Here is a 24,417-nt window from a genome sequence, read left to right as displayed (position 1 = left end):
AAAGACTTGATACCCTTCTTTATACTTGAGAGCACATGCTCTAGTCATTCTATCATCAGTCTTATCCTCATTATGAATTACCAAGTGAAAAATCTTTGTCCCCCAAGGTGAAGAAAACAATTTCAAAGAGCGCTTTTTCTCAGCCCCCTCAGCAGATAGAGTCTGTCTCTAACACACACAAAAGGAAGAGGAAAAGGAGAAAGCAGCAGAGGATGAGGTGGAGAAGAAAAAAGTTCACGGTGGGGGTGGATGAGAGAGAGAGGCAGGAAGACCCCCGATTGCTACAAAAACCCATGCTGTGGTTTTCAAAGACCATATATACCAGTAATGAAGGTGTGAGCAATGACGGAAGTGGGAGACAACCAAAGAACAAGTCGGGGCTGAGAGCTCATTCAAAGTGCTTTCACCAGGGCCCCCAGGCTGAGAGCAAGAAAGAAGAACTTCTGTCCCGAGGTAATGAGGCCCACTGGGGAACTGGGGTCTGGGAGCTGGGATGGGACAGTTGACAGAACCACTCAGGTAAGGACAGGCTTCCAGTGAGGTCCCTGAGAACCCCTGATTTTTGCAATGCCCTTTACCCTCAGGACCCTAGAAAGAGAAGTGTTACTGTACCAGCCGGGCCCCCATGCTCGCTCTTCCCCAGTAGGCTTCCAGGGATACAGGCCCCATTCGGACACTTACCTCAACTGGAAAAGAACTGTACTGTGTGTTCATGGGAGGGAAATCCAGGCAAGCTCCTTGAAGTAACATACCTGACCGAGCATAAATCTCTTATGCTGTTCTAAATCCTCCAGGCCACTTTCTTTGTTCAGTGTTCGTGGGGGATGAATGACAAAGGATCATTCTTATCAGTAAAAAAGAGATAGTCACCAGAGGAAAGTTACCAAGTCTTGGATCCACTCTCCTCTGGATCCCTCCAAGCCTGGCCTAGGACCAGCCACTGGGCTCCATGGGGCTTCAGGCTGGTCCTGTGAGGCATCCCTGAGGGAAGTTTACATCCCACATCTATGCTCTGGGGGTGATGCCAACAAGAGAGGCTTCGGGCCAACTGGCATATTTTGGCAGAGTAAACTTGGGAATTCCAGAGTGAAAAGAATGGTTTAGAAATAGTTTTTCATGGGATGCCTGGGTGGTACAGTCAGTTGGGTGTCTGACTCTTGGTTGTGATCTTGGGGTCATGGGATCAGCCCGTGTAGGCTCCACGCTCATCGCAGTCTGCTTAAGACCCTCTCTCCCTCTCCCCCTGCCCCACCCCTCCACCCTCTCTCTCCCCCCGCCTCTCTAAAATGAATGGGTAAATCTTTAAAAAAAAGAAGAAGAAGAAGTAGTTTTCCTTGTGGCACCTGGGTGGCTCAGTCCATTAAGCAACCAACTCTTGATCTCAGCTCAAGTCTTGATCTCAGGGTCATGAATTCAGGCCCCGCATTAAAAAAAAAGAAGAAGAAGAAAGAGTTTTCCTCTAAGTTCCAGAGTTATGCACTTCAGTGGAAGACCTTTCATCTAAAAATCAGGAGATCTGGTTGCCTCAGTTTCCCTAGTTGCAAAACAAGGAGCCTATTCTGCAGGAGTTCTGCACTGGGGGGTCCATTCATGGGATTCGTGAATCTGGGGGAAACATATCTTTACTTCCACCAGTTTCTAGCTGAAAGTTAGCAAGCATTTGCTTCAATTATGAAGGTACACAACAAACCACAATAGAATTTGCCATCAATAGAAATCAAAATATTTTCAAATCTCATTACAGTTGTTACAGGTTTCTCAAAATGTCACATACATTCATCACTACTATGAAGTTACGATCATTACAGATGCTAGGAAGCACTTATACTTCTCTATCACATGTTCTAATGTTTAGACAACTGTTCTGATATAATTTGTTTCCTTTGTTATCCTTTATATTTTATTTTATTAATTTGTAAGTATTATTCTGAGAAGGGGATCCACAGGCTTCACCAGATAACCAAAGGTGCCTCTGGTGCATTAATGCTAAGGTTGAGAAGCTGGGCTCTATGTGTCAAGGGGGTAAGAGCCGCAAGGCTGAGAAAGCAGGCAAGTGCTCCAAGGGCCTCCTGCAGCTAACTTCAACTTACTTACTAATCTGTTTCTACTTTCAGGAAGTTGGGGTTGTGGTGGTTGATGAAATCCCATCTCTGGGTCTGGGGCATCTTTTTCAGCTTGATGGGAGATCTGCAAATGGGTATCTGTAAACAAATATTTGTGAAGCTGATTGTTAGCTTTCCAGCTCCTCTGAGAGGTTAGATCTGGGCTTCAGTAGCAAAGAGAAGAGCGTCTTCCTTACAGTCTTGTACCCACCAGCAGTGGGTCCACTCCGCAGAAAACGTCGGGCACAGATCCATGTGTCATTTAATTATCGCAACATTCATGGGAGGGAGCTTTAAACACAAGAGGAATGTGAGGCTGAGAAAGGTTAGTAACGTGCCCCAGATCACACGAAGCTTGGATCTAAGTCTGAGACTCCAGGTGCCTCCCGCTTCATAAGGTCGGCGAGATGGAGGGTGTTTACCTCCAGAGGCACATCCTCAGAGTCCATAGGTTCCTGGGCACCCAACATAGTTCAGGGGCCCCGGGGAAGGCTGAGAGGTGACGATGCCAACCTAAGCTGGACCTTCATCCTTGCCGACTCCGGGGCCCGCCACGTTTTATGAGGAAGAGGAGACCTGTCTCTAGCTCATGGACCCAGAAAGTCCCCCCACTTCCCTCCCCAACACCTCTTCCCGCTATGGAGGGCCAGTTGCGCCTCTAGTACAAACTACGTCCTCGGGACCCACCAGACCGGATCTTGCACCGCCCACACCTCCAGTACTAGTTCAGGTTTTCCCCAGCTAGCCTGCACGCCCTACCCCGCGCCCCGGCGGCTCACCGTCCATCTCCGGCTTCATCTAGAAGGCAGCGCCCTCTAGTGGTCATAATGCAGAAGCGGCTGTGCCTGCTCCACCAAGCCCTGCCTGCATCACACTGGGGTGCATCTTCCTCCAGGCACCAAGGTCACCTACTCCAAGAGCATCCGTTCCCCAGGGCCCCCACCTGCCCCAGGCCTCCTGAACGGCCCACGATAAACTTACACGCTTTGCTCCAGCTCGGCCCTAGGCACCACGAAGCTCGGCCACTTGCATCAGCGCCTGTGAGCCTGCCCGCCACTCTGCAGCTCTTTGCTTGGAAGCAATCCCTACCCTGCTCCCTCCCATCCCGCTGCACCAGTCCCTCAGGGAACACGCCTAGAGAAGGGACATGACCTTCTCAACATCCTACAGCTAGCTAATGCACAGCCGGGGCTGGAAGACAAATCTCCCCAGCCCATTCCCCACCTTACCTCACCACATAGTCAGCCAACATCTGTCAAGACCCAACTGCACTCCCGTCCTGCAGCCTTTCCAGACCTCTCATTCAGAATTTCTCCTTTCCTATTCCTTGGTATACTTTATGAACTTATTACTGTTAGCACAGCCCTCCTTGGATTGCAGCTGTTCCTGAATGGCTGGAGAGCTGTGAGAAGAGGCACAAAGGACATGACAGACCTGCATAACTTGGGAGTTATAATCCTAGCTCCTTCACTTAGAAGCTGTGATTTTAAGCTACTCACATGCCTCTCTAAGCTTCCATATGCTTAGTAAAAGTGACAAATTTTTAAATAACTAGAATAGCTGCGCTTTATAAGAACTAAACACAATTGTGGATGTGGATGTGTTTGGGACGTAAATTGCCACAAATATGAGGAAGCATAAAACTAGTCATGGCTAACACTTACTGAGCCCTTACTCTATGCCAGCCACTATACTGGCATTCAACTGTGTAGTAGTTTACATGGGTTGCCTCTTTTAACCCAAAGAACAACCCTGGGAAGAGAATATTATCACCACTTTACAGCTCAGTAAGCTGCTTTTCAGAGAGGGTCAGAAACTTGCCCAACATTATGCAGCTAGTTAGTGCCAAAGCCAGATTATAGACCAGTCCTTCTAACTAGAGGCTGCATAGAATCACTGAGAAGGTCGGCCTCTGTTTTAGTCACCTCTCTGTGCTCTATGGTGCCTGACACATCATAGTTGTTCAGTCTTTGTCAAATATATCCATTTATTAAGGGCTGAGCATTGTTCCTGTCCCAGGAGCCTAAGAAACTTGCCTGTCACACAACTAGTAAGTTTTGAGATACAAGCAGTCTGGCTCCAGAGTCTATGCTTTTAAGCACAAACCTAGGCTAAATGAATAATTGCAATTCTTCTTTATCTTCCTTTTTGAGTTTACCTTTTTTAGTTAAATTCAATTAATTAGCATATAGTGTATTATTAGTTTCGGAGGTAGAGGTCAGTGATTCATCAGTCTAATATAATACCCGGGGTTCATTATATCAGGTGTCCTCCTTAATGCCCATCACCCTGTTACCCCATCCCCCCACTCACCTCCCTCCAGCAACCCTCAGTTTGTTTCCTATGATTAAGAGTCTCTTATGGTTTGTCTTCTTCTCTGATTTCGTCTTGTTTTATTTTTCCTTCCCTTTCCTATGATCCTCTGTTTTGTTTCTTGAATTCCACATGAGTGAGATCATATGATAGTTGTCTTTCTCTGATTGACTTATTTTGCTTAACATAATGCCCTCCATTTCTATCCATGTTGTTGCAAATGGCAAGATTTCATTTCTTTATCTTCCTTTTCAAAGATAATACTTTGTAGCTAGACACAAAAGCATATCACTGAAAGTTCAATGTTTTGTTTCAAGACTCAGCAGGACTTTCTGGTGGAGACATGGAACAGCATGAAAGTAGGACAACATAGGGCTCCTGGGTGGCTCAGTCATTAAGCGTCTGGCTTCAGCTCAGGTCATGATCCCAGAGTCCTGGGATTGAGTCCCACATCGGGCTCCCTGCTCTGCGGGAAGCCTGCTTCTCTCTCTCCCACTCCCTTTGCTTGTGTTCCTGCTCTCGCTGTGTCTCTGTCAAATAAGTAAATAAAATCTTAAAAAAAAAAAAGAGAGTAGGACAACACATAGGAGAGGGAACACAAGGTCAAGGCTAGGGCAGCAGCACTGGGGGCCAGACCCACTGGGAGATTTCATTAGGATTGCGACAAATTTAGGGGCGCCTGGGTGGCTCAGTTGGTTAAGCGTCTGCCTTCGGCTCAGGTCATGATCCCAGGGTCCTGGGATCGAGCCCCGCATCAGGCTCCCTGCTCGTCAGGGAGCCTGCTTCTCTCTCTGCCCCTCCCTCTTGCTCATTCTCTCTCTCTCTCTCTCTCTCTCTCTCGCAAAAATAAAAATACTTTTAAAAAAAGTAATACATTCATAAGATAAAATTTATCAGGTGAAAGAGTATGCAATGAGAAAAAAAAAGCCTCCTTACATTCATCTGCCTCCCAACCCATAGGAACTGCCCTTCCCCCCAAAAGTTCACCACTTTTAATATTTTCCACTTAACTCATGGATACAAAGAACAGAATGGTGGTTGCCAGAGGAGAGGAGCCTGAGGGGTGGGGGAAATGGGTGAAGAGGGCCTGGAGGTACAGACTTCCAGCTGTGAAATGAACAGGTCATGGGGATGTGGTGTGCAGCATGGTGACTACAGTGAATGGTACTGTAGTGTGCATTTGAAGGTTGCCGGCAGAGTGAATCTTGAAAGTTCTCATCAAAAGAAAAAAATTGGGGGGTAAATTTTCATGGTGATGAAGGTGACTAGACCTCCTGTGGTGATCATTTCATAGCGTATACAAGTGTCAAATCATGACTTGTACACCTGAAACTCATATCATGTATGTCAATTATACGTCAATAAAAAGATCAGAAATAATCAAAATCCTCACTGGTAGGAATCTATGAGAATAAATTCACATAACTATGATTACTGTGCAGCAATTTTTAAAGAGGGAAAGCTGTTTATGTACTGATATGGAATGGTCTCCACAGGACATACTGGTAAGTGAAAAAAGCAAAATGTAGAACAGAGTGTACCGTATACTATCCTTCATTGTTGTTATTGATGTTTTTTATAAAAGGAAAAATATGGAACCTCTTAAATATGCATAGAATCTATCTCTAGAAGCATCCACAATAAGGCAACATTGGTTGACTCTGGGAAGGGGCAAGAGATCACTGGGGGTGGGAGCAGGAAGGAAAGTTTTAACTGTACACCTCTGACCTTTGAACTCTGTGAATGTAATTACCTATCCAAACAGTTATAAACTACAAAAGTGTTTAAATATATTTTTAAAACACTTATATAAAGAGAGAGGATTTTTTAAAAAATAAAAATATTTATTTTATATGCATAGCCCTGCAATTTGCCTTTTTTGACATAATGGTATATTATTGATCCCCCTTCAGGCTCATATTTAGAGAACTCATTCTTTTTAATAATATATAATATTCTACTGTATGAGTGAGTCAAAATTTATTCAACCATTTCCAACTGATGAAAATTCAGGTGTTATCTTGGTTTTGCTTTGGGTTCAGTTTGGGTTTTTTGACATGAGAACAATTTTTCTTAGCTAGGATTAGAAGATATAAACATAAAAAGGTAAAACAATAAAATGTTGGGAAAAAGTGTAACTCTAGCCTGAGGGAAACTTTCTTAAACAATACAGAGTACTACAGATGACTTAAAAGATAGATGCACTGTATTTAACTACAATACAGATGTGAATTTTCCTGATGGAAAGAAACATCATTTCAAGAGACAAACAATGAATTGGGAGAAAATATTTGTTAAAAGAAGAAAAAAAGTCAGGGTAACATCTCTAATATAGAGAAAAACTGATTTTTTAGAAAGTTGACTTGGGAAAAAAATGCAAAGAATATGAATAGACAATTCAGAGAAGAGGAAATACGAATGACCAATAAATGTATGAAGAGATCCTCACCCTCACTAGTCATGGAAATGCAAAATAAAACAACAGTGAGATCTAATTTTTCATTCATCAAATTGGCAAAAATGTAAAAGACAATATTCAGTGCTGACAAGCACATTCTTGCTGAATATCCGAATCTCAACCATATTTCTGGAAAGCAATCTGATAATACATAGTAGAAAAAAATTTGTGTTCATATTCTTTGACCCAGTAATACAACTTAATTTAGAAGAAAATATTCTGCAAATATAGCCTTTAGTGTCTCTGTCTCTTCCCTCTTTTCTCCTCTCTTCTCTCCAGTACACCTCACTTGATTAACTGTCTCACTTCCCAGCCAGCTGGACTCTCATGCCCAAGCCTTCCTCCACCTGACTCTAGCCAACTTAAGCTAGTGCCTGGAACATGGAGATGGTCTTGGAGCCCTGGGAGGCCTTGTCTAGGAATCCTCATGTGCTTTCAGGAAAGTGAGGCCAAGGACATCATTGGAGCCAACATTTGCTTCAAGTTCCTGCAGCTGCTGACAACGTGCAGGACACTGATGGCACCTGGCAGAGGCTGCTTGGCCCTGGCCATTCTGCTGGCAATCATGGACATCCAGCTTGGCGGTGAGGACAGCCCCTCCCCAGATCCCCAGAGCAGAGACAGCCATCAGGGAAAATCCTGGACTCATGAGGAGGGATGGATCCCAAGATTTTTTTCTGGTGGGGAAGAAAAGGACCCACTCCCTCTTGACACTAATGAAAGGGTGAAAAACATAGTTTTTCTTTTTCTGTTAAAACTATTACCCTCCCCATCAGACATTCTGCCTCTCCTATGTGTTACCAAGAACCTGGTAATCTGGCCCTCAATCTAAGATTCTTTCAGGATCTTATACATTCTAAATTTATGAAATCTAGGTTTGAGATTCTGATACTACAACATGTGTCAACTTGGGGTGCCTGGGTGGTTCAGTCAGTTAAGCATCCAACTCTTGATTTCGGCTCAGGTCATGATCTCAGGGTCATGAGATCAAGCCCTACTTCGGGCTCCATGCTGGACGTGGAGCCTGCTTAGGATTCTCTCTCCACCCCCCTCCCTCTGCCCCTCCCCTCCCCACTATCTCTCAAAAAAAAAAAAAAAAAAATATATATATATATATGTATATATATATGACATATGTCAACTTTAGCAACCCATTTAACCACTGTGCACCTCAGTTTATAAAATGGGAACAACAGTACATGGTTCTAGGGCTATACCAAGGATTAGATGTATATAAATGCACTTTAATAAAGGTCCTATACAAGTTCTATTTGGAGTAGAAATAAAATATAAACCATTTCTGAATTAATGAATAACTGGGATTACAGGTCTCCCTCAGATATGGGTATAGCCCATAGACTACTCTTCTAAGAGGTGGTATTTAATGTCTATTGGGCAGCCCCCACCTCTGCCTCAACATTTCTATGTGAGTGAACTTAGTCTGTGTGAGCAAACTTCCCATGGCTAATTCTTCCCCCTTCCCATTCCAGGGTGCATGCACATCCAAAGCTCGTTTCACCAGGAAGGAAAACGACTAAGCTTGATCTGTACTTTGCAGTATAAGAAAGAAGAGGCTGAGGGGGTTATAGTGTTTTTGTGCAAGGACAGGTCTTCGGACTGTTTCCCTGAGACCAGCTTAGAGCAACTGAGACTTAAACGGGATCCTGGGAGAGATGGTGTCAGTGAAAGATCATCTAAGTTGGTGTTCACCATAAACCAAACCACACCATCGGACAGCGGGACCTACCAGTGTTGTGCCACAAGCCAGACGCCAGAAATCCGCCTTCAGGGCCACTTTTTCTCTGTTTTAGTCACAGGTAAGCTCTGATACCCCACATGCCAGCAGATGAGATAATAAGCAGGGTCGACAGCTAGAGACAGAAATAGTTACTTCAGGTCCTGGACAGGCAGTCTTCTTGGGGAAAGAGTCCTTCCCATCACTCAGTCATTTCCCACCAGTCCCACTGCAGTGGCAAATGCTCACAGCATGAATACAAAAGTAATCTCATTTCTTTTATTTTAAAAACCTTACTGAGGTAAACCATTTCATTTTTATTGACACTGAGACTGAGTTACATGGAGGTAAAGCAATTTGTTCAATTTGTCTCACTGACCAGTGCCAGTAAAAGCAGATAAAGGTCTGAAATTCAGGCTTTCTGCTTCTAATTCAGAGAGCTCTCAGAAATGTAGTTCTATTTCTAAATATAGACACTGAGCCTTCACGCTGTGACAGAGATGGATTTGAGATAAAACGGATGGTTGTCTTAATGAACATTTAGTTGTAAGAAACAGAAACCTACTCAAGCTGCCATAGGTTAAAAGGAACAAATAATAAAGCAGGAATAAAGGAATAAAGCCCTCATGAGATCTGGTTTCTGGAATCAGAAACCAGAAAGCCAACAGAACCTAAACAGTTACAGTCTCAATCTCTCTGGGGCAGTAAGGCCTCTCATCCCTGCATATTTCCTTTATTTTGTGCCTACTCCCCTACTCTGTTACTACTTAGACAAAACCTAAATACGGTCAACTCCAGACTCAGCTTTATATATGACTTCCTCATAGGCCCAGCAGAGAGTGACTCTTGTGTTTCTATATTCCCAAAGGAACAAGCCTTCAAAACTGAGAATTATGTTCTAATTGTATTCTATACCCATCCAAACTACCAATCGAATGTGAGGAAAGAATAAAGACAGACATGCAATGACTCCAAAAAAAAAAAAAAAGATTGCCTTCCATGTGATCTTAAAAAGCCACCAGAGGTGTGCTTCAGAAAAACAGGAAGTGAATAGGTAGAGTGGATAAAATGGGATCCAGGAAAGTAAGGACTCTAATAGGGGAAAGGAAATAAGGAAATTCTAGAATGAAAAATGGCCAAAACAGGCAATTAGTCCAAAAGGAACAAGAGAAAGAGGGCTCTGGAAGATCTTGAGGAGGGGAAAACAGAATTGATAGGTCATCTTTCTGAAGGTCTGTGACAGATTGGATGAAGGATTAAAGATATGGATATGGAAAATTCTGCCTGGTTAAAAAAAAAATAAGGTGATCATCATCTCCAGGGAAAACACCAAATTTTACAAAAGGAAACCTAATCATGGCACACAACTTGGCTCTGTAATACGTAACATTTACAGAATCCAAATTACATAAACATTAATTTAACTACAATGTGTAATATAATGATTTGTAAAAGATGCAGAGAAGGAAAGTGGGTAGAGGTTTATCTATCTATCCTCATCTTCTTTTAACAGAAAATCAATAGATAATGCCTAAATTTTATCATCAAGAAGTGGTAATATAAGCATACTATTTAGGAATACATCTGAGTTGACAGTGGTTGTCCCGGGGAAATAAGCCTAGGAGGAAAAAAAGACACTGCTATTATTCTTTATGAACTTTCAAATACTATATTTTAACTTCAAGAAAACTAGAAATAAATTACACCCCCTCCCAAATAAAAACCTAGCCCAGAGCCTTTTAACAAATATTTTAATCATTTCCTATGGCTAGCAGTTAATCCACGTTTTCTATGTCAGTCTAGATTGATTTATATGTTCTTCCTTGCTTCCTGGTGTCTTCCTCTCTGACCTCGCTACAGCATCTAGCACTTCCATTCTCTCCCATCTCTATTGGCTTCTGCAACTCTCTACTTCCCCGGTTTTCCCTTTCTGGCTGTTCTTTCTCTCCTTCTCTGCCTCCATTTCCCCCTCCCACCTCTCAAACATGAGAATTCATTCCCCAAGACTCACTCCTCACCTCTGATCTTTTCCCTATTGTTTCTCCCAAGTTCTCATTCACCCTCATGATTTTACCTGCACCTTCTTGCAAACTGACCCACAAATCAACTTCTCTAGCTCTAACCTCTTCCTAAGTTTCAATTTAACATTTTCACTGACTGGGCTCCTAGCTTCTGACTGCCCTGCCATCTCCTCACTCAAATCTGAGACCCTGGTTCTGCCCATGATTTAGTCAAAATCTTGATTTTTTCTCTTCTCCATACATTACTAAGTACAAGTAGTTCTTCCCCACTTTTTATTCCTTTCTTTCCAAAGGGGTTTCCCAAGTCTTCATCATCTCACACTTAAAATATTCCCAATAGTCTCCTGGCAAGCCCCTTGAGATCCAACCTCGTCTTATTCATCGTTGTTATCTCCTCCCACACCTACCTCAGGGCCTGGCACTGAGCTGTTACCTAATAAATGATCCATCAACTCTAAATACTATCTCTGCCTCCAAACCAAACAGCCACCTGACCTCTTTCTAAAATGCTAATTTGTACATGCCATACCACCAGTTTTAACGGCTTTTCACTGTCTATGGGACAAAGTCTAAATTACTTTTGCGTCGCACCGGAGGCTCTATAAAATTTCATTCTATTTATGTGAATACTCTGTTCCAGTTGATCTCACTAGGGGAAACTCTTGTCATTCTTCTCACACTTCTCATATTGATTGTGCATCCCACAGACACAATGCTAAGCTTGGAGAAGAGAATGGGGGGAGCAAGAAAGCCCTTACTCCTTATAAACTAATCTATATACAGTCTATAATCTAGTCACATTCTTTTAATATGCCCTAAGCATTTCTACTTGTGATGGCGCTCCGTAAGACAAAACGCCTTTCTCATCCTCAGTATATTTAAGTGTTAGAGTCAGCACATACGGATACTCACCAAAGGCAGAGATGATAAAAGTTCCTTTTGGAAGGTGAAACTAACAAAGCCAGACAAGTAACATATAATATCAGTAAACAATGTCTATCATTTACTACTACATTTACTACCATGTGAGCCAAGCATTGTGCTGAATGATGTATCGATTATTTCATTTAATCTTCATGGCCTTTTTGAGGTTGCAGCTGTTGTCATGTGAAAAGTCAGTCTCAAAGGTAATTTGGGGTAATTTTATTCAGCTAGTAAATGGTGAATAAAAATCCAGATCTATTCCAAAGCCCAGATTTTAACTTACGCTAAACTGCTTGACACACTCTGGAAGATGGTTTTTAAGTGAGGGGGCACCCAAGTCCAAGGTGACTAAGCTATTTTAGCTGTCTCTCTAACAAGACTTTAAAGTTCCTGTTCTGTTCTGTTTGCATCCCCAGTGCGACACATAGATTCTGTATCTATTTTTCGCTGTTTAAGTACCTCATCATCACTACCCATAAATGTTAAAAAATACTTATTTGGGCAATAAATTGTGCTGAGCGCTGTCCTTGGAGATCAAAAAAGATGTTCTGAGATGATGCAAAAGGAGGTATTAATGATTTCTGAAACCCTCCCCTGATAATTAATTCTCTTTTGAACCAGAGACAGGGAACTACACGGTGAAAGGATTGAAACAAACAGGATACCCCGAGTTCAGTCACAGTAAAGGCACTCTCAGTTCAGGCTTCCTGCAAGAAAAAGCCTGGGTGATGCTGGTCACCAGCCTGGTGGCCCTTCAAGGTATGTTCAGAAGAGCCTTAAGCACCCCAGGTAGTGAGGGTGCTACACCTTTGACACCTTGATTATCCTCCAAGAGGAGACGTAGAAAGGAAGCCTAGAGTGGGAGAGTGAAGTGCTGCTCAGGCCCTGGCTGTCCACAGGAAAACATCAAACCAACATGAGGGCAAAACTGGTCCAAAGGGACTCAAGACTTTATAATAACCAGAGGAAGATGGATGAAACACCTTTTCCACTGGATAGGAGGTCAGACCTGTTAGGAAAGCAAGCTTGTGGGAGAGGCAAATAAATAAATACAGCTGCCTCTACTCACTGGGCCAACAGAAGACTACAAGTTAAGGCAACAGATATTTGCCTATGAACAAGGCAAGAGTCAGACCAGGTCTGGAGGTGGGTTTTAAAAATGCAGCTCTTGGGGCGCCTGAGTGGCTCAGTTGGTTAGGCGACTGCCTTCGGCTCAGGTCATGATCCTGGAGTCCCAGGATCGAGTCCCGCATCGGGCTCCCTGCTCAGCAGGGAGTCTGCTTCTCCCTCTGACCCTCCCCCTCTCATGTGCTCGCTCTCTCTCAAATAAATAAAATCTTTAAAAAATAAATAAAAATGCAGCTCTTTGGCAAAGGCTGATGGGCAGATTGAGTATAGACGCTTGTGAGTCCTCTGAGCATCACATCAATATAGATCTTGGGTTTCCCTATTAGATAACAGAGATTGAAACTCACGATGATTTGCCATTACATTTTTGCATAATCAGTAACTGATGCAGCTCTTTGCCTGTCCTTGGCATTTTTTTTTTTTATTTAATATTTTACTTATTTGAGAGGGAGAGAACACAGAAGGAGAGGGAGAGGGAGAAGCAGACTCCTCGATGAGCAGAGAGCCCAATGCGGGACTCAATCCCATGACCTGAGCCAAAGGCAGATGCTTAACTGACTGAGCCACCCAGGCGCCCCGCCTGTCCTTGGCATTCTTTTTTTTTTTTTTTTTAAGATTTTATTTATTTATTTGTCAGAGACAGAGAGGGAGAGCACAAGCAGGGGGAGCAGCAGAGGGAGAAGCAGAATCCCTGCCAAGCAAGGAGCCCGATGCGGCACTCGATCCCAGGACCCTGGGATCATGACCTGAGCCGAAGGCAGACGCTTAGCCGACTGAACCACCCAGGAGTCCCTATCCTTGGCATTCTTTTTTTTTTTTTTTTTTTTCTTTTAAAGAGTTTGTTTATTTGACAGAGAGAGATACACAGCGAGAGAGAGAACACAAGCAGGGGGAGTGGGAGAGGGAGAAGCAGGCTTCCCGCAGAGCAGGGAGCCCGATGCGGGGCTCGATCCCAGGACTCCGGGATCATGACCTGAGCCGAAGGCAGACGCTTAACGACTGAGCCACCCAGGCGCCACCGTTATCCTTGGCATTCTTAATTCCATTTTTTTTAAAGCTTTCCTCTAATCAATAACTACCACTGTTTGCATGCCACCAGAATATAAGCTCTATAAATGCAGGGGCTTTGTCTCATTTACCCCAACAAAAAGACAGTACCAGGCACATAGTAAGCTCTTAATAAATTTGTTTAAAGAATTTGTATGATGGGTTAGGTTTTACATACGGTGATTCTTACCCCATATAACCCTTCCAGGCAAACATTCCCTGATTACTCATCAGTAAACAGACACAAAGAGCTTAAATGTTGCTCCAGTTCACAGGAATACAGGACCTTCTCACCCCAAAACCATGTGCTCTCAGTAATTACCTACTATATGCTAAGTATCTTCTCTCTCAACTCCTTCACCACCCTCCCCATTCTGAGATTGCCTCCTCCCAAATAGGATCACCTAACACTCCCTTATTCCAGCCTTTTTTTTTTTTTAAGGTTTTTTTTTTTTGTGTGTGTGTGTGTGTTTTCAAGATTTCATTTATTTATTTGACAGAGAGTACAAGCAGGGTAAGTGGCAGGGAGAGGGAGAAGCAGCCTCCCGCTGAGCAGAGAGCCCAACGTGGGGCTCTATCCCAGGACACTGGGATCATGACCTGAGCTGAACGCAGACGCTTAACTGACTGAGCCACCCAGGTGCCCTGTTATTCCAGCCTCTTAACTGCAAACTATCAAAAGAAAACAGACCTTACCTATGATCCTTGGTAAGGACGTGCCAAATATAAGCCTATGACAGTTGTGAATATCAAGCAGTCTGACCCTTTAGACCTAATTCTTTATTGAATCTAAATTCCCTCAGATAGTTAGCTACTCTGTTAGTAAAATAAATTATATTTCTTCATACAGAAACAACTACTCTGAAAAGGAAATTGAGTCTAACCATGCAATCTATGACCACTTACTACCTTTGACTCCCAAGTTATGCTAGAGCAAAAACTCTCAGCTCTTTTCCCCTTTCCAATCAGGTAAAGGGAATGAACTTTTGATAGTTGATGCCTTTTATCCTTCTCCCCTCAAATGAAGGCTTAGCAGAACTATGGAAAGGGTAATGTTCAGTAGAATAAAAGGACACACATTTTGTCAGGCCCAGAGAGATCACGTAGATCAAGTTAGGATGCTTATATGTTATCAAAAGGATGAGGAAGGGGCGCCTGGGTGGCTCAGTTGGTTAAGCGTCTGCCTTCAGCTCCGGTCCTGATCTCAAGGTCCTGGGATTGAGTCCCACATCAGGCTCTCTGCTCAGTGGGGAGTTTGCTTCTCCCTTTAATAAATGAATAAAATCTTCAAAAAAAAAAAAAGGGATGGGAAGTTTCCTGGATCTCTGGGCCTCCCTCAGCTCATGAAACCACCTTCAGTGAGTATCCCTGTCCTATCACTGTGTCAGCCTTCACATGGAAAACCTACCTGGAATTTTTGGGAGGCATCTATTTCTTCTTTGATTGCCCTACCTTCCCGCAAGGAGACACTGAAGGTTGGCTTCCTCCCCACTTCCACCAGCCCAGTCAGATTTGCTAGAGGTCACAACTGCAACTTTAGCAATAAGATACAAATGATTATAGAGAAGGGTCCCTTCCTTCTTTCCTTTCCATTCCCTCCCTAGTCACCAGGGCCAAACAATGAATTATCAGGTATCTAAGCTGTATGACAGTAATACAAACTTTCCTTTTTCTTTCTACAGCTTTGTAAGACTTGTGCCAGAAACTTTAAAAAAACAAGTTACAGCAAGATAAACCTGACTCTCTTTAGCTTGCTACCTTTCACATTACAACATACACAGAGAAGAAAACAGCACAGGGGAAGAGATGCTAAATATGCCAAGAACCTGGGAAATGTAAGGTGGGACAAATAATGTATTCCTTGAGCTCCCCTCCTCACTGCCATAACAAACCTGCCTTTCTTCCCACCTCTGTAACCACTTAAGAAAAAAAAAAAGAACAACTTTTACAAAAGTAGCTGGCGGACAGTTCTCACTCAAACATTGGATAAGTATGTGGTATGTGTGTTTTTGTACTGAAGAAAAAGTTTTCCTCCCCCCTTCCTCCAACACAGTAAAATAAACAAGCAAGCCAAACAAAATGAGAACACCAATTCTTTTTGAAGAAATTTTTATTTAACACTAAAAAGAAGAGAGAAGAAACAAGCAAAGATAGGTAGGATAGGAAAAGAGAGACAGAGCCAGTGACTGACTTGGCATGAAAATGAAGAAATGGAGAGACCCTGGCATTCAACAGCATCCCCACAGCGTGGCTGGAAGAAGAAGCAGCTCTGTGTGCCCAGGTGCACCACAGAGCACAATGCCCAGCTTCAACTGAGTACTTGTCAGTCTCTCTGGTTACGTCTCTTTCCTTTGAAATAAATGCCCAGAGCGATATTTGCAGCCTTTTCTTTTCTCCTAAATTCACAAATCCTCTTGTCTTTCTCTTTGGACAGATGACCTCTTGTCATAGTTAAATGGGGGCAGGGTGAGGAGAGGAGGAGGACGACGACAGGATTTACCTTGATAGGAGGAACTACATGAATAACGAGGTTAAGAACACAGACAATTTAACTGGAGCTAAACGGCAAGCCATCAAAAGGAAACAGACACCTTACCTGTGATCCTTGGCCAGGACCTGCCAAATGTGGGAGCGAAGGTTTGTGGGAAGAGAGAGAGAGAAAAGGCTGAAAAAGATGGGTTAGACCCTTATTAGTGATGGCGTAGACCCTCAACCTAAGGACTTTGGATTTTGTGCCTTATGGAGGTAAAAAAGACAAGGCATGGAGTCAAAACACCTGGATTCAAATTCTGGCTCTTCAGTGTACCAGCTGTGTCCTTAGGCAAATGAAGTTTTGAGATGCGATTTCTGTTTACTTATCTCTAAATGGGATCTTGCCTACTCTATCTTCTATTTCTATAGCATTGCTCTTAGGATCAAATCTGAGACTCTAGATTTTAAACCCACAACCATTTGAATTCTGACTCCAAAGTCTCCAAAGCTTTCTCCATTAAATTATGTTCACTTAAATCTTTCTCTACCTGTTTTATGTAGGTTTTGTTTCTAACTAAATTTTAAGCTCATATGGGTGGAGATGTCTTCTGCTTTTTACTATTCAAAGAATCTTCTGAAATTTCCCAACATTACACAATCACTGGAAGTCTCATGAAGAAGCCACATCCTACTACAGAAAACGTTTCATCCATTGTGCTATACTAATTACAGTCCACACATAAAAAACTGCAAAAGGATACATGACCGCTGTCCAAGCTTGTTAAGACATTCAAGAGCACTGGACTATTAGCTCTAAGTAGAATAAACAAAGCAACAGCAAGTCAGAAGTCCCATTTCTAAAGAATTCACATTTTAGGGGCGCCTGGGTGGCTCAGTCGTTAAGCGTCTGCCTTCGGCTCAGGTCATGATCCCAGGGTCCTAGGATCGAGCCCCGCATCAGGCTCCCTGCTCCGCGGGAAGCCTGCTTCTCTCTCTCCCACTCCCCCTGCTTGTGTTCCCTCTCTCGCTGTGTCTCTCTCTGTCAAATAAATAAATAAAATCTTAAAAAAAAAAAAAAAGAATTCACATTTTATGTATTCTGCTTATCTCAAGACTTGGTCAAACAGAAATGTGAAATATTTATAGCCTGGCTTTAAAAATTATTGATATCACTGACTTCAAATAAGCCTACAAATTTCCATGCATGAATAGGTAGTTTTCTGACACACATCTTAACCTCAATCCATAGGAGTGATTCACAACCCATGCATGGAATCTGAACCTCTGTGGGGCCATGGAGCTATTATAAGGAATCTGTATAAGCACAATCTTCTGTCTGAATAAATAATATATCTTACAAATATTTATATACTATATTTCAACTGGATGTAGATTATGGTGTTACTAATAAAGACAAACTGATTTAAAAGCATTACTGATGGGTGCCTGGCTGGCTCAGTTGGAAGAACATATGACTCTTGATCTCGGGGTCATGAGTTTGAGCGCCACATGGGGTGTAGAGATTACTTTAAAAAAAAAAATTTTAAGGGCGCCTGGGTGGCTCAGTTGGTTAAGCGACTGCCTTCGGCTCAGGTCATGATCCTGAAGTCCCTGGATCGAGTCCCGCATCGGGCTCCCTGCTCGGCAGAGAGTCTGCTTCTCCCTCTGACCCTAACCCCTCTCATGTGCTCTCTCTCATTCTCTCTCAAATAAATAAATAAAATCTTTAAAAAAAAAATTTTTTTTTTAAAGCATCATTGAAATCACAGCAGCTTTTTGTTATGTATTTTTTCATAAAAAGATACTAAAAATACAACTATCATCTTGTTGTGAGGAGTCTAATAATTTTTGGACCTTAAAAACAGTACACCTTATTAGAAAAGGTAAAGAAACACAAGCCTACATCCCATGAATCACAGATATCCAGCTGAAAGAGGAAACATAGACTCCACTTCTGTGGACACCAACTAAGTGCAATCTGGCAAAACTTCATAAGGTTTATATGTATATAATCTTAGAGCTGAATGCCTGTAATTCCACTTATCTGGCAGGTATGAGAGATCAAAACCTCATGTCCTTTGGTTAAGACAAGGGCTCTACTTGGATCCTAGAAAACATCTCCAGTTGTACACATTGTATTCTACACATTCTACTTTAAACCCTTGGAGGAGCCCTGTGGTTCCTGGCCTAAGTGCTAAGACACTGACATTACTGTTTGCTACAATTTCCCCCCACAAGGTGGCCACTTGTGATATGTTCTCTCAACTTCCTGCCTCAGAACTTATATGAGACTCATTCTGGAAACTTTTTTTTTTTTAAAGATTTTATTTATTTATGTATTAGAGAGAGAGAGAGAGAGAAACAGCATGAGAGGGGAGAAGGTCAGAGGGAGAAGCAGGCTCGCCGCTGAGCTGGGAGCCCGATGTGGGACTCGATCCCAGGACTCCAGGATCATGACCTGAGCCGAAGGCAGTCGCTTAACCAACTGAGCCACCCAGGTGCCCTCATTCTGGAAACTCTTAAAAAGAGTCTGCTCTCCAAACTCCCAAATCCCTGTTGGTTTGTTCTGATGAACAGCACTCTTATCTTCCCACCTCCCTACCTCAGAAGCCAAAGAGGGCTTTCCCTCTCATGCTACTATTTATTCATCAGCCCTGTTCCTCCTCCTAAAATCTGTCTTCCTTCACAGACTGTCACTGGCCTGCCTAGACCAGCTCTAACACCCAACTCTAAAGAGCTCCCTCTTCCAAAAGCCCAAAAGGCTATTCTATTGTTGTTTAAAACATACAAACTAGGGTTCCCTCCCAATTAGTTTTTGTTAAGACTGATATCATTTGTATTCCTTGAGGAAAGAGCACGTGGATACCAGAGTGAAAGAAACTGAAGCATGCAGAGGTCAAGAGAAAAGTCAATTTGGTAACAGTAATTTCTAAAAAAATAAAAAATAAAAATAAAAAGCAACAGATAATTGCATTTGTGTTCAACTAATTATACTACAGAAACAGAGGATAATAGCTATCCTCAAAGCCATTTTTTTCCTCAATCCTTAGAAATGACTAGGCTTTTACCTCCAGTGAATCCCTTAGCCACACACTATATAGCACGGTGTCTGGTTGGCAGCCAACCCAACAATGCCCCTAGTTCTCAGGAGAGAACTATGGAAACACAAGGGCCTAAGGTATGTACAGTGAGAGAATCGGACTGAGGCTCCAGCCCTCTGCTGTACCTGCTAACTTTACCCCAGGAGCCACCACATCCCTTTCTTCCTCTACTGTGAAATGTGCATATATGAACACACACACACACATTCTCTCTCACACACACACACACAAATGTGGAACACAAAGACATAAACAAGGAATTTTTTCTATTAGCTATTAAACCAAAGTGAGAGCTGTTGGGAAAAAAAACAAATTCTTCCCCAGAAAACTTCCTTCAAACTTGAGAACTAATGGACCAGAGAGAGTATTGCTCAAAGAAAACATCTAATAAGCACTTGCTCAACTGTTGCAAATGTTGACAACTAAAATTTATAATAAGCTAAGGAAGCTATTTAATTTATAGCCATCTCCACATCTCCTACCTAGAGTAATTCCCTTTTCTTATAAATTAGAACACTGTAAGGAAAAGTCCAGGAGCTACAGCAACAGGGACAAAATGCCATTCTGGATTTTCCATGTTTCCCAGCTTTTCAGAGAACTGGCAGTAGGAACTTTGAGGGAAAATGAATTTTTAAGGCCAGAGTTATTCTTTCTTCCTGCTCCCAACTCATTAGCTTAGAAATTGTAAAGATGTTGGAGATCTCAGCTAAATGTTCACCACTCTGCCCTTCCCACCAAACTTCCCAGTTCTATCCAGCCAGATAACACATATGAACCTGAGTTAGACTAATCCCCCTGTGTGTGCACTCTCTCTTTCTCTAAAAAAAAAGGAAACAATCTGTTTAGCTCTGCATGGAATCCACAGGCCATTTAATATGAATATAAAGGCCTCAAGTATAAGGGTTCAAGATCTGAAATTGCAATTGTTTCCTATTCTCTGTGACAATCAGCAAGAGTTAAATCATCTCTCCTTTGACTCCTCTAAAGGCTCCAGATTCCTGAGTCTGTAAATCTTCCAAATGTAAAGGAATGAAGTTATAAAAGTCGGGGTTATGTAGCCCTCTGCCTTGGGCACTATATCTAAAACTGTTTGAAACATTTAAGAGCAAGGCATTCCTAGAAACTAACCCTTAGCCCCAGCCATGTTTCGGTGTTAGATCAATGTATCTACAATGTTTCTTCCTAGAATGGGAGGCATCTCAGACTTCCAGGTTAATTTACATTAAGGAAGAAAAATAGGTATGTTGCACACAGCAAATTGGCCCTCATCCCATATATATTTCTTCTACTTTTTAACCCTATTACTGAGGTCTCCAAGCAAAGCAGACATTTCTCATAGAGACACACTGTTTATCTGGCAAACTTAAGTGGGATGGGTATCACTCTGCTGTGTGCATTTCTTTTTTTTTATTTAAATTCAATTAATTAACATAATGTATTATTTATTTCAGGGGTACAGGTCTGTGATTCATTAGTCTTATATAATACCCAGTGCTCATTACAACACATACCCTCACCAATGTCCATCACCCAGTTACCCCATCCCCAGTTATCCCAACCCCTCACCCCCCCTGCCCTCCAGCAACCCTCAGTTTGTTTCCTAAGATTTAGAGTCTCTTATGGTTTGTCTCCCTGTGTGCATTTCTGTTTTCCCTCCTGTGATGGTTAATTTTATGTCAACTTGGCTGAGCCAAGGAGTAACTAAATATTTGGTCACAGATTATTCTGGGTGTGTCTGTGAGGGTATGTCTGATAAGATTAACATTTGAATAGGTAGACTAATTAGAGCAGACTGCTCTCCTCAATGTCAGTGGGCCTCCTCCAATCAGTTAAAGGCCCAACTAGAACAAAATGTCTTGACACTCCAGCTAGCAAGGGAGAACTCCTCTTGCCTGTCTGAATTAGGACATCAGTCTTTTCCTGCCTTTGGACTCAAACTAAAACACTGGCTTTTCAGGGCACCTGGGTAGCTCAGTCAGTTAAGTATCTGCCTCTGGCTCAGGTCATGATCTGAGGGTCCTGGGATCAAGCCCTGCACCAGGCTCCCTGCTCAGCAGGGAGTCTGCTTCTCCCACTCTCTCCCCTGCTCTCTGGCTCTCTCTCAAATAAAATGTTAAAAACAAAAACAAAAACTGGCTTTTCTTGGGTCTCAAAACTTCCACCAGCTTTTGCATTGGAATTTATACCACTGGCACTCCTAGTGCTCAGGCCTTTGGAATCAGACTAGAACTACACCGTAAGATCTACTGACTGGCTGACTGGAGATCTTGAAACTTCTTAGCCTCCATAATCATGCAAGCTAATTCCTTATAATAAATCTCTTTACACAGACACACACAGACACACAGACACACACACCCTTATTGCCTTATTGATTCTGCTTCTTGGGAGAACCCTAGTACACTCCTTAACCTAAATTAACCTGGAATTCCAAGATACCTCCGAGGAAGAAACACTACAGAATCATTAAGTGGAAAAGGTACAGGAAACAGCAAAAGGAGCCTCATGTCCTCTATCAGAGCAAAAAAAGTGAAGAAAATTTCAGATAACTGAGACTGACACTATTTGCTATTCTGTGTTTTGAAAAGGTAACTCCCTATCCAGTACTTTCTTTCTGACCTTTTGTGAGCTACTCAGATCCTTTCTGGTTCTCTCGCTTTCTATTTGTAGTAAAAACACAACTGTTTGTCTGGCATCTCCAGGCTCTAACAGGGAAACAGTAATTTCTGGCTGTCACAATTTTTCTGAGACAGTGGACACTGTTCTACTTGAAAACTACAATGTGTTCCAACTTCAGCATGGCCTTTCTCCATCTATGCAGTGCCAATTAAATATTCAGAATATACCTCTCACCCCTCCCCCCCACCTAAGCTTCTTGACCCCAGTGCCCCCCACCCTCAAAACCAATGTGTAGTTTCAGGCTACACATCGATACCCATAGTAAATAGCTCACATTCTCCAAAGAAATGATCTCTGCAGAGGTATAATGTGAGAGGCAGAGGAGAAAACATCTTTTATTTCCTCTGGGCCTAACATGAATCATACCTTATGGTCACAATTTTAGAGGCAGGCTGTTAATTCAGCAAGCCACTCTCCCACTGTCTCTCTTCCCTCCCCTACTTCTTTATCCTCTGCCAAAGTACAAAGATATCTCTAACCCCCTTCCCTCGCCCCCAAAACCAGTGTATGATAGTCAATAAAAACCGGGGAAAGACTCCTAGCCAAGAAAGACACTCATAAAGAGTGGCCTTCTTGTTTGAATCATTCCAAACTATGAAGGGCTGATGTGACCAGACAAATGGAGCCCCCGTCACCCTCTATGGTGCGCTAACAGTGGTTACATGCCCCCATCATTTCCTTTTGAGACTCTAAAGTTCCAACAACATTCTTGATCTTCTTCATTTATTCAACTTTAAACACTTAAATGCTTCAAAGAGCATGTGCATGTGCAATGAGACACTGTTAGGCTGAAAATAGAAGGCCCACCTCTCCAAGGCCAAGCTGTTTCGGGCATGATCACAACAATCAGTTTGATACCAAGTACAACCAGAACCAAGCAGAACAGAAAGATTTCAGAGATGATAAAAGGGCTTAAAAAATTAAAATGAGACAATGTGAAATCTCAATTCCTGAAGACCAATGAATTACTAAAAACAGTGAATTGGCTGTAGAAGCAGTAATAAAGTAATTCTATTTCTGAGGGAAATTATTTTAAGGTCCCCATGACAAAAGGCAGTAAACAATGAGTTGGGGGTCATTAAAGAAACCTCAGAACCAAAGATTTCAAATACCTGTCCTTCTGTGCCTGTATGCTGCCCAACTCATTTCCAAAAGGGAACCAGAATCAGATTCCCAACAACGTAAGATTCCTAAGATATGTCATGTTGGCTTCTGCAGAAACTGCACCTTGTGAAGTAGTCTTTAAAAATTAAAATGAGAAAATCAAAGAATACAATGATCAGCCACTTTCTCCTCCCCACTGTAATTTTTCTTTGATTTTCTGAGGATTCAAAACAAAACAAAATCATTAGTCTCAGATTCCTGAATTAATCTGATCTTGCTTTGTGGCTTATGTGGCCAAGAGTAGATGCTTTTGTACAATTAAAACAGAAAGACTTCATATCAGCAGGACTTTAGGACTGTGGTTCCACTGCATCTACTATAATTAAATACACTAATGGTAGGGTGGGAGTTAGAGAAGGAGGTGGAAACATCCACTACAAGAGAACATGACAGATAGTGGGACCCTAGCTAGACTTTAAGGTAAAGTGATTCTATTCTGGCAGGGGAAACCCACATAATCAAGTTTCACACTTATAAAAGTATCACTCTGAATTCAGGAATAAGAGGCATTTGGTTGTAGATACAATTCCATCTGCAGATACTAGCTTTAAATTTAGAGAAGAAAAACACTCACTGCATTAATATTATGGGTTGGGGTTTCTTATGCAATTCCTAAATCCACCTACTATTTTTTTGTTTTGATACAATTGACAGCTGTGATAAGAAGACTACCACAGCCCTGGCTCAGATGCAGGCTTTAGCTTCAGAAAGTCCATCGGTCATGTAGTTGGCTGTCACTGCTGTATCTGTTGCTTGCAGAGGCTTCAGAGCTCTGGGTTTGCCGAGTAGAGTCCTCACCATTTAAGCTCTTCCTACATACAGGACACGTGTCATGCTGAAACAGAAAGATGTCCATGTAAATAGCCTGACCTGAGAAGCTGGAAGTGCTAAACACTTAAGAAACCCTGAGAGCTGGCAGTAGAAAAACAGAAAGGGCGTGTATTCTCACACAGTGCATGCTGGACTCAAAGGTATAACCCAGGACATCTCCCAAACAGAACTTTAAACAGAAATGACAGAATTCTAGGCCAGCAATTTAACAACAGCTACCACACATCACCAAACAGAACTAACCAGAAACAGTATCTGGGGGCGCCTGGGCGGCTCAGTCACTTAAGGGTCTGCCTTCAGCTCAGGTCATGATCTCAGGGTCCTGGGATGGAGCCCCACGTCCAGGCTCCCTGCTCAGTGGGGAGTCTGCTTTTCCCTCTCCCTCTGCCCCTCCCAACAACCCCCTCCTCCCACTTATGTGCTCTCTCTCTCTCAAATAAAT

General features: G+C 42.5%; 2 protein-coding genes across 5 annotated transcripts in view; one reads left to right on the top strand and one right to left on the bottom strand.

Moving 5' to 3' along the window:
- The first annotated feature begins 334 nt into the window (after window positions 1-334).
- On the top strand, window positions 335-16,955 carry CD160 (CD160 molecule). 2 transcript variants are annotated; one of them, XM_078072520.1, is made up of 5 exons: window positions 335-453; window positions 7,313-7,457; window positions 8,364-8,690; window positions 12,175-12,312; window positions 15,411-16,955. In XM_078072520.1, exons 2-5 carry the CDS (start codon window positions 7,391-7,393, stop codon window positions 15,416-15,418), a joined length of 540 nt encoding a protein of 179 aa, XP_077928646.1. In that variant the 5' UTR covers window positions 335-453; window positions 7,313-7,390; the 3' UTR covers window positions 15,419-16,955. The 2 variants fall into 2 exon arrangements, with proteins under 2 accessions (XP_077928646.1, XP_077928645.1); XM_078072519.1 differs by lacking the exon at window positions 15,411-16,955 and having other exon boundaries at window positions 12,175-13,501.
- A 5,731-nt stretch (window positions 16,956-22,686) lies between these two features.
- The window catches only part of RNF115 (ring finger protein 115), a 66,432-nt gene continuing 64,701 nt past the window's right edge, over window positions 22,687-24,417 (bottom strand). For all 3 annotated transcript variants that reach the window (XM_036123659.2, XM_078072517.1, XM_036123661.2), the window contains one exon: window positions 22,687-23,979. In XM_036123659.2, coding sequence (XP_035979552.1) covers window positions 23,848-23,979 — 132 coding nt within the window. In that variant the 3' untranslated portion in view covers window positions 22,687-23,847. The remainder of the gene's footprint in view (window positions 23,980-24,417) is intronic.

This window comes from Halichoerus grypus, chromosome 5, assembly GCF_964656455.1.
Source record: "Halichoerus grypus chromosome 5, mHalGry1.hap1.1, whole genome shotgun sequence".
In the NCBI taxonomy this organism is placed as follows: Eukaryota; Metazoa; Chordata; class Mammalia; order Carnivora; family Phocidae; genus Halichoerus; species Halichoerus grypus.
This window is presented reverse-complemented; position numbering and strand designations above follow the sequence as displayed.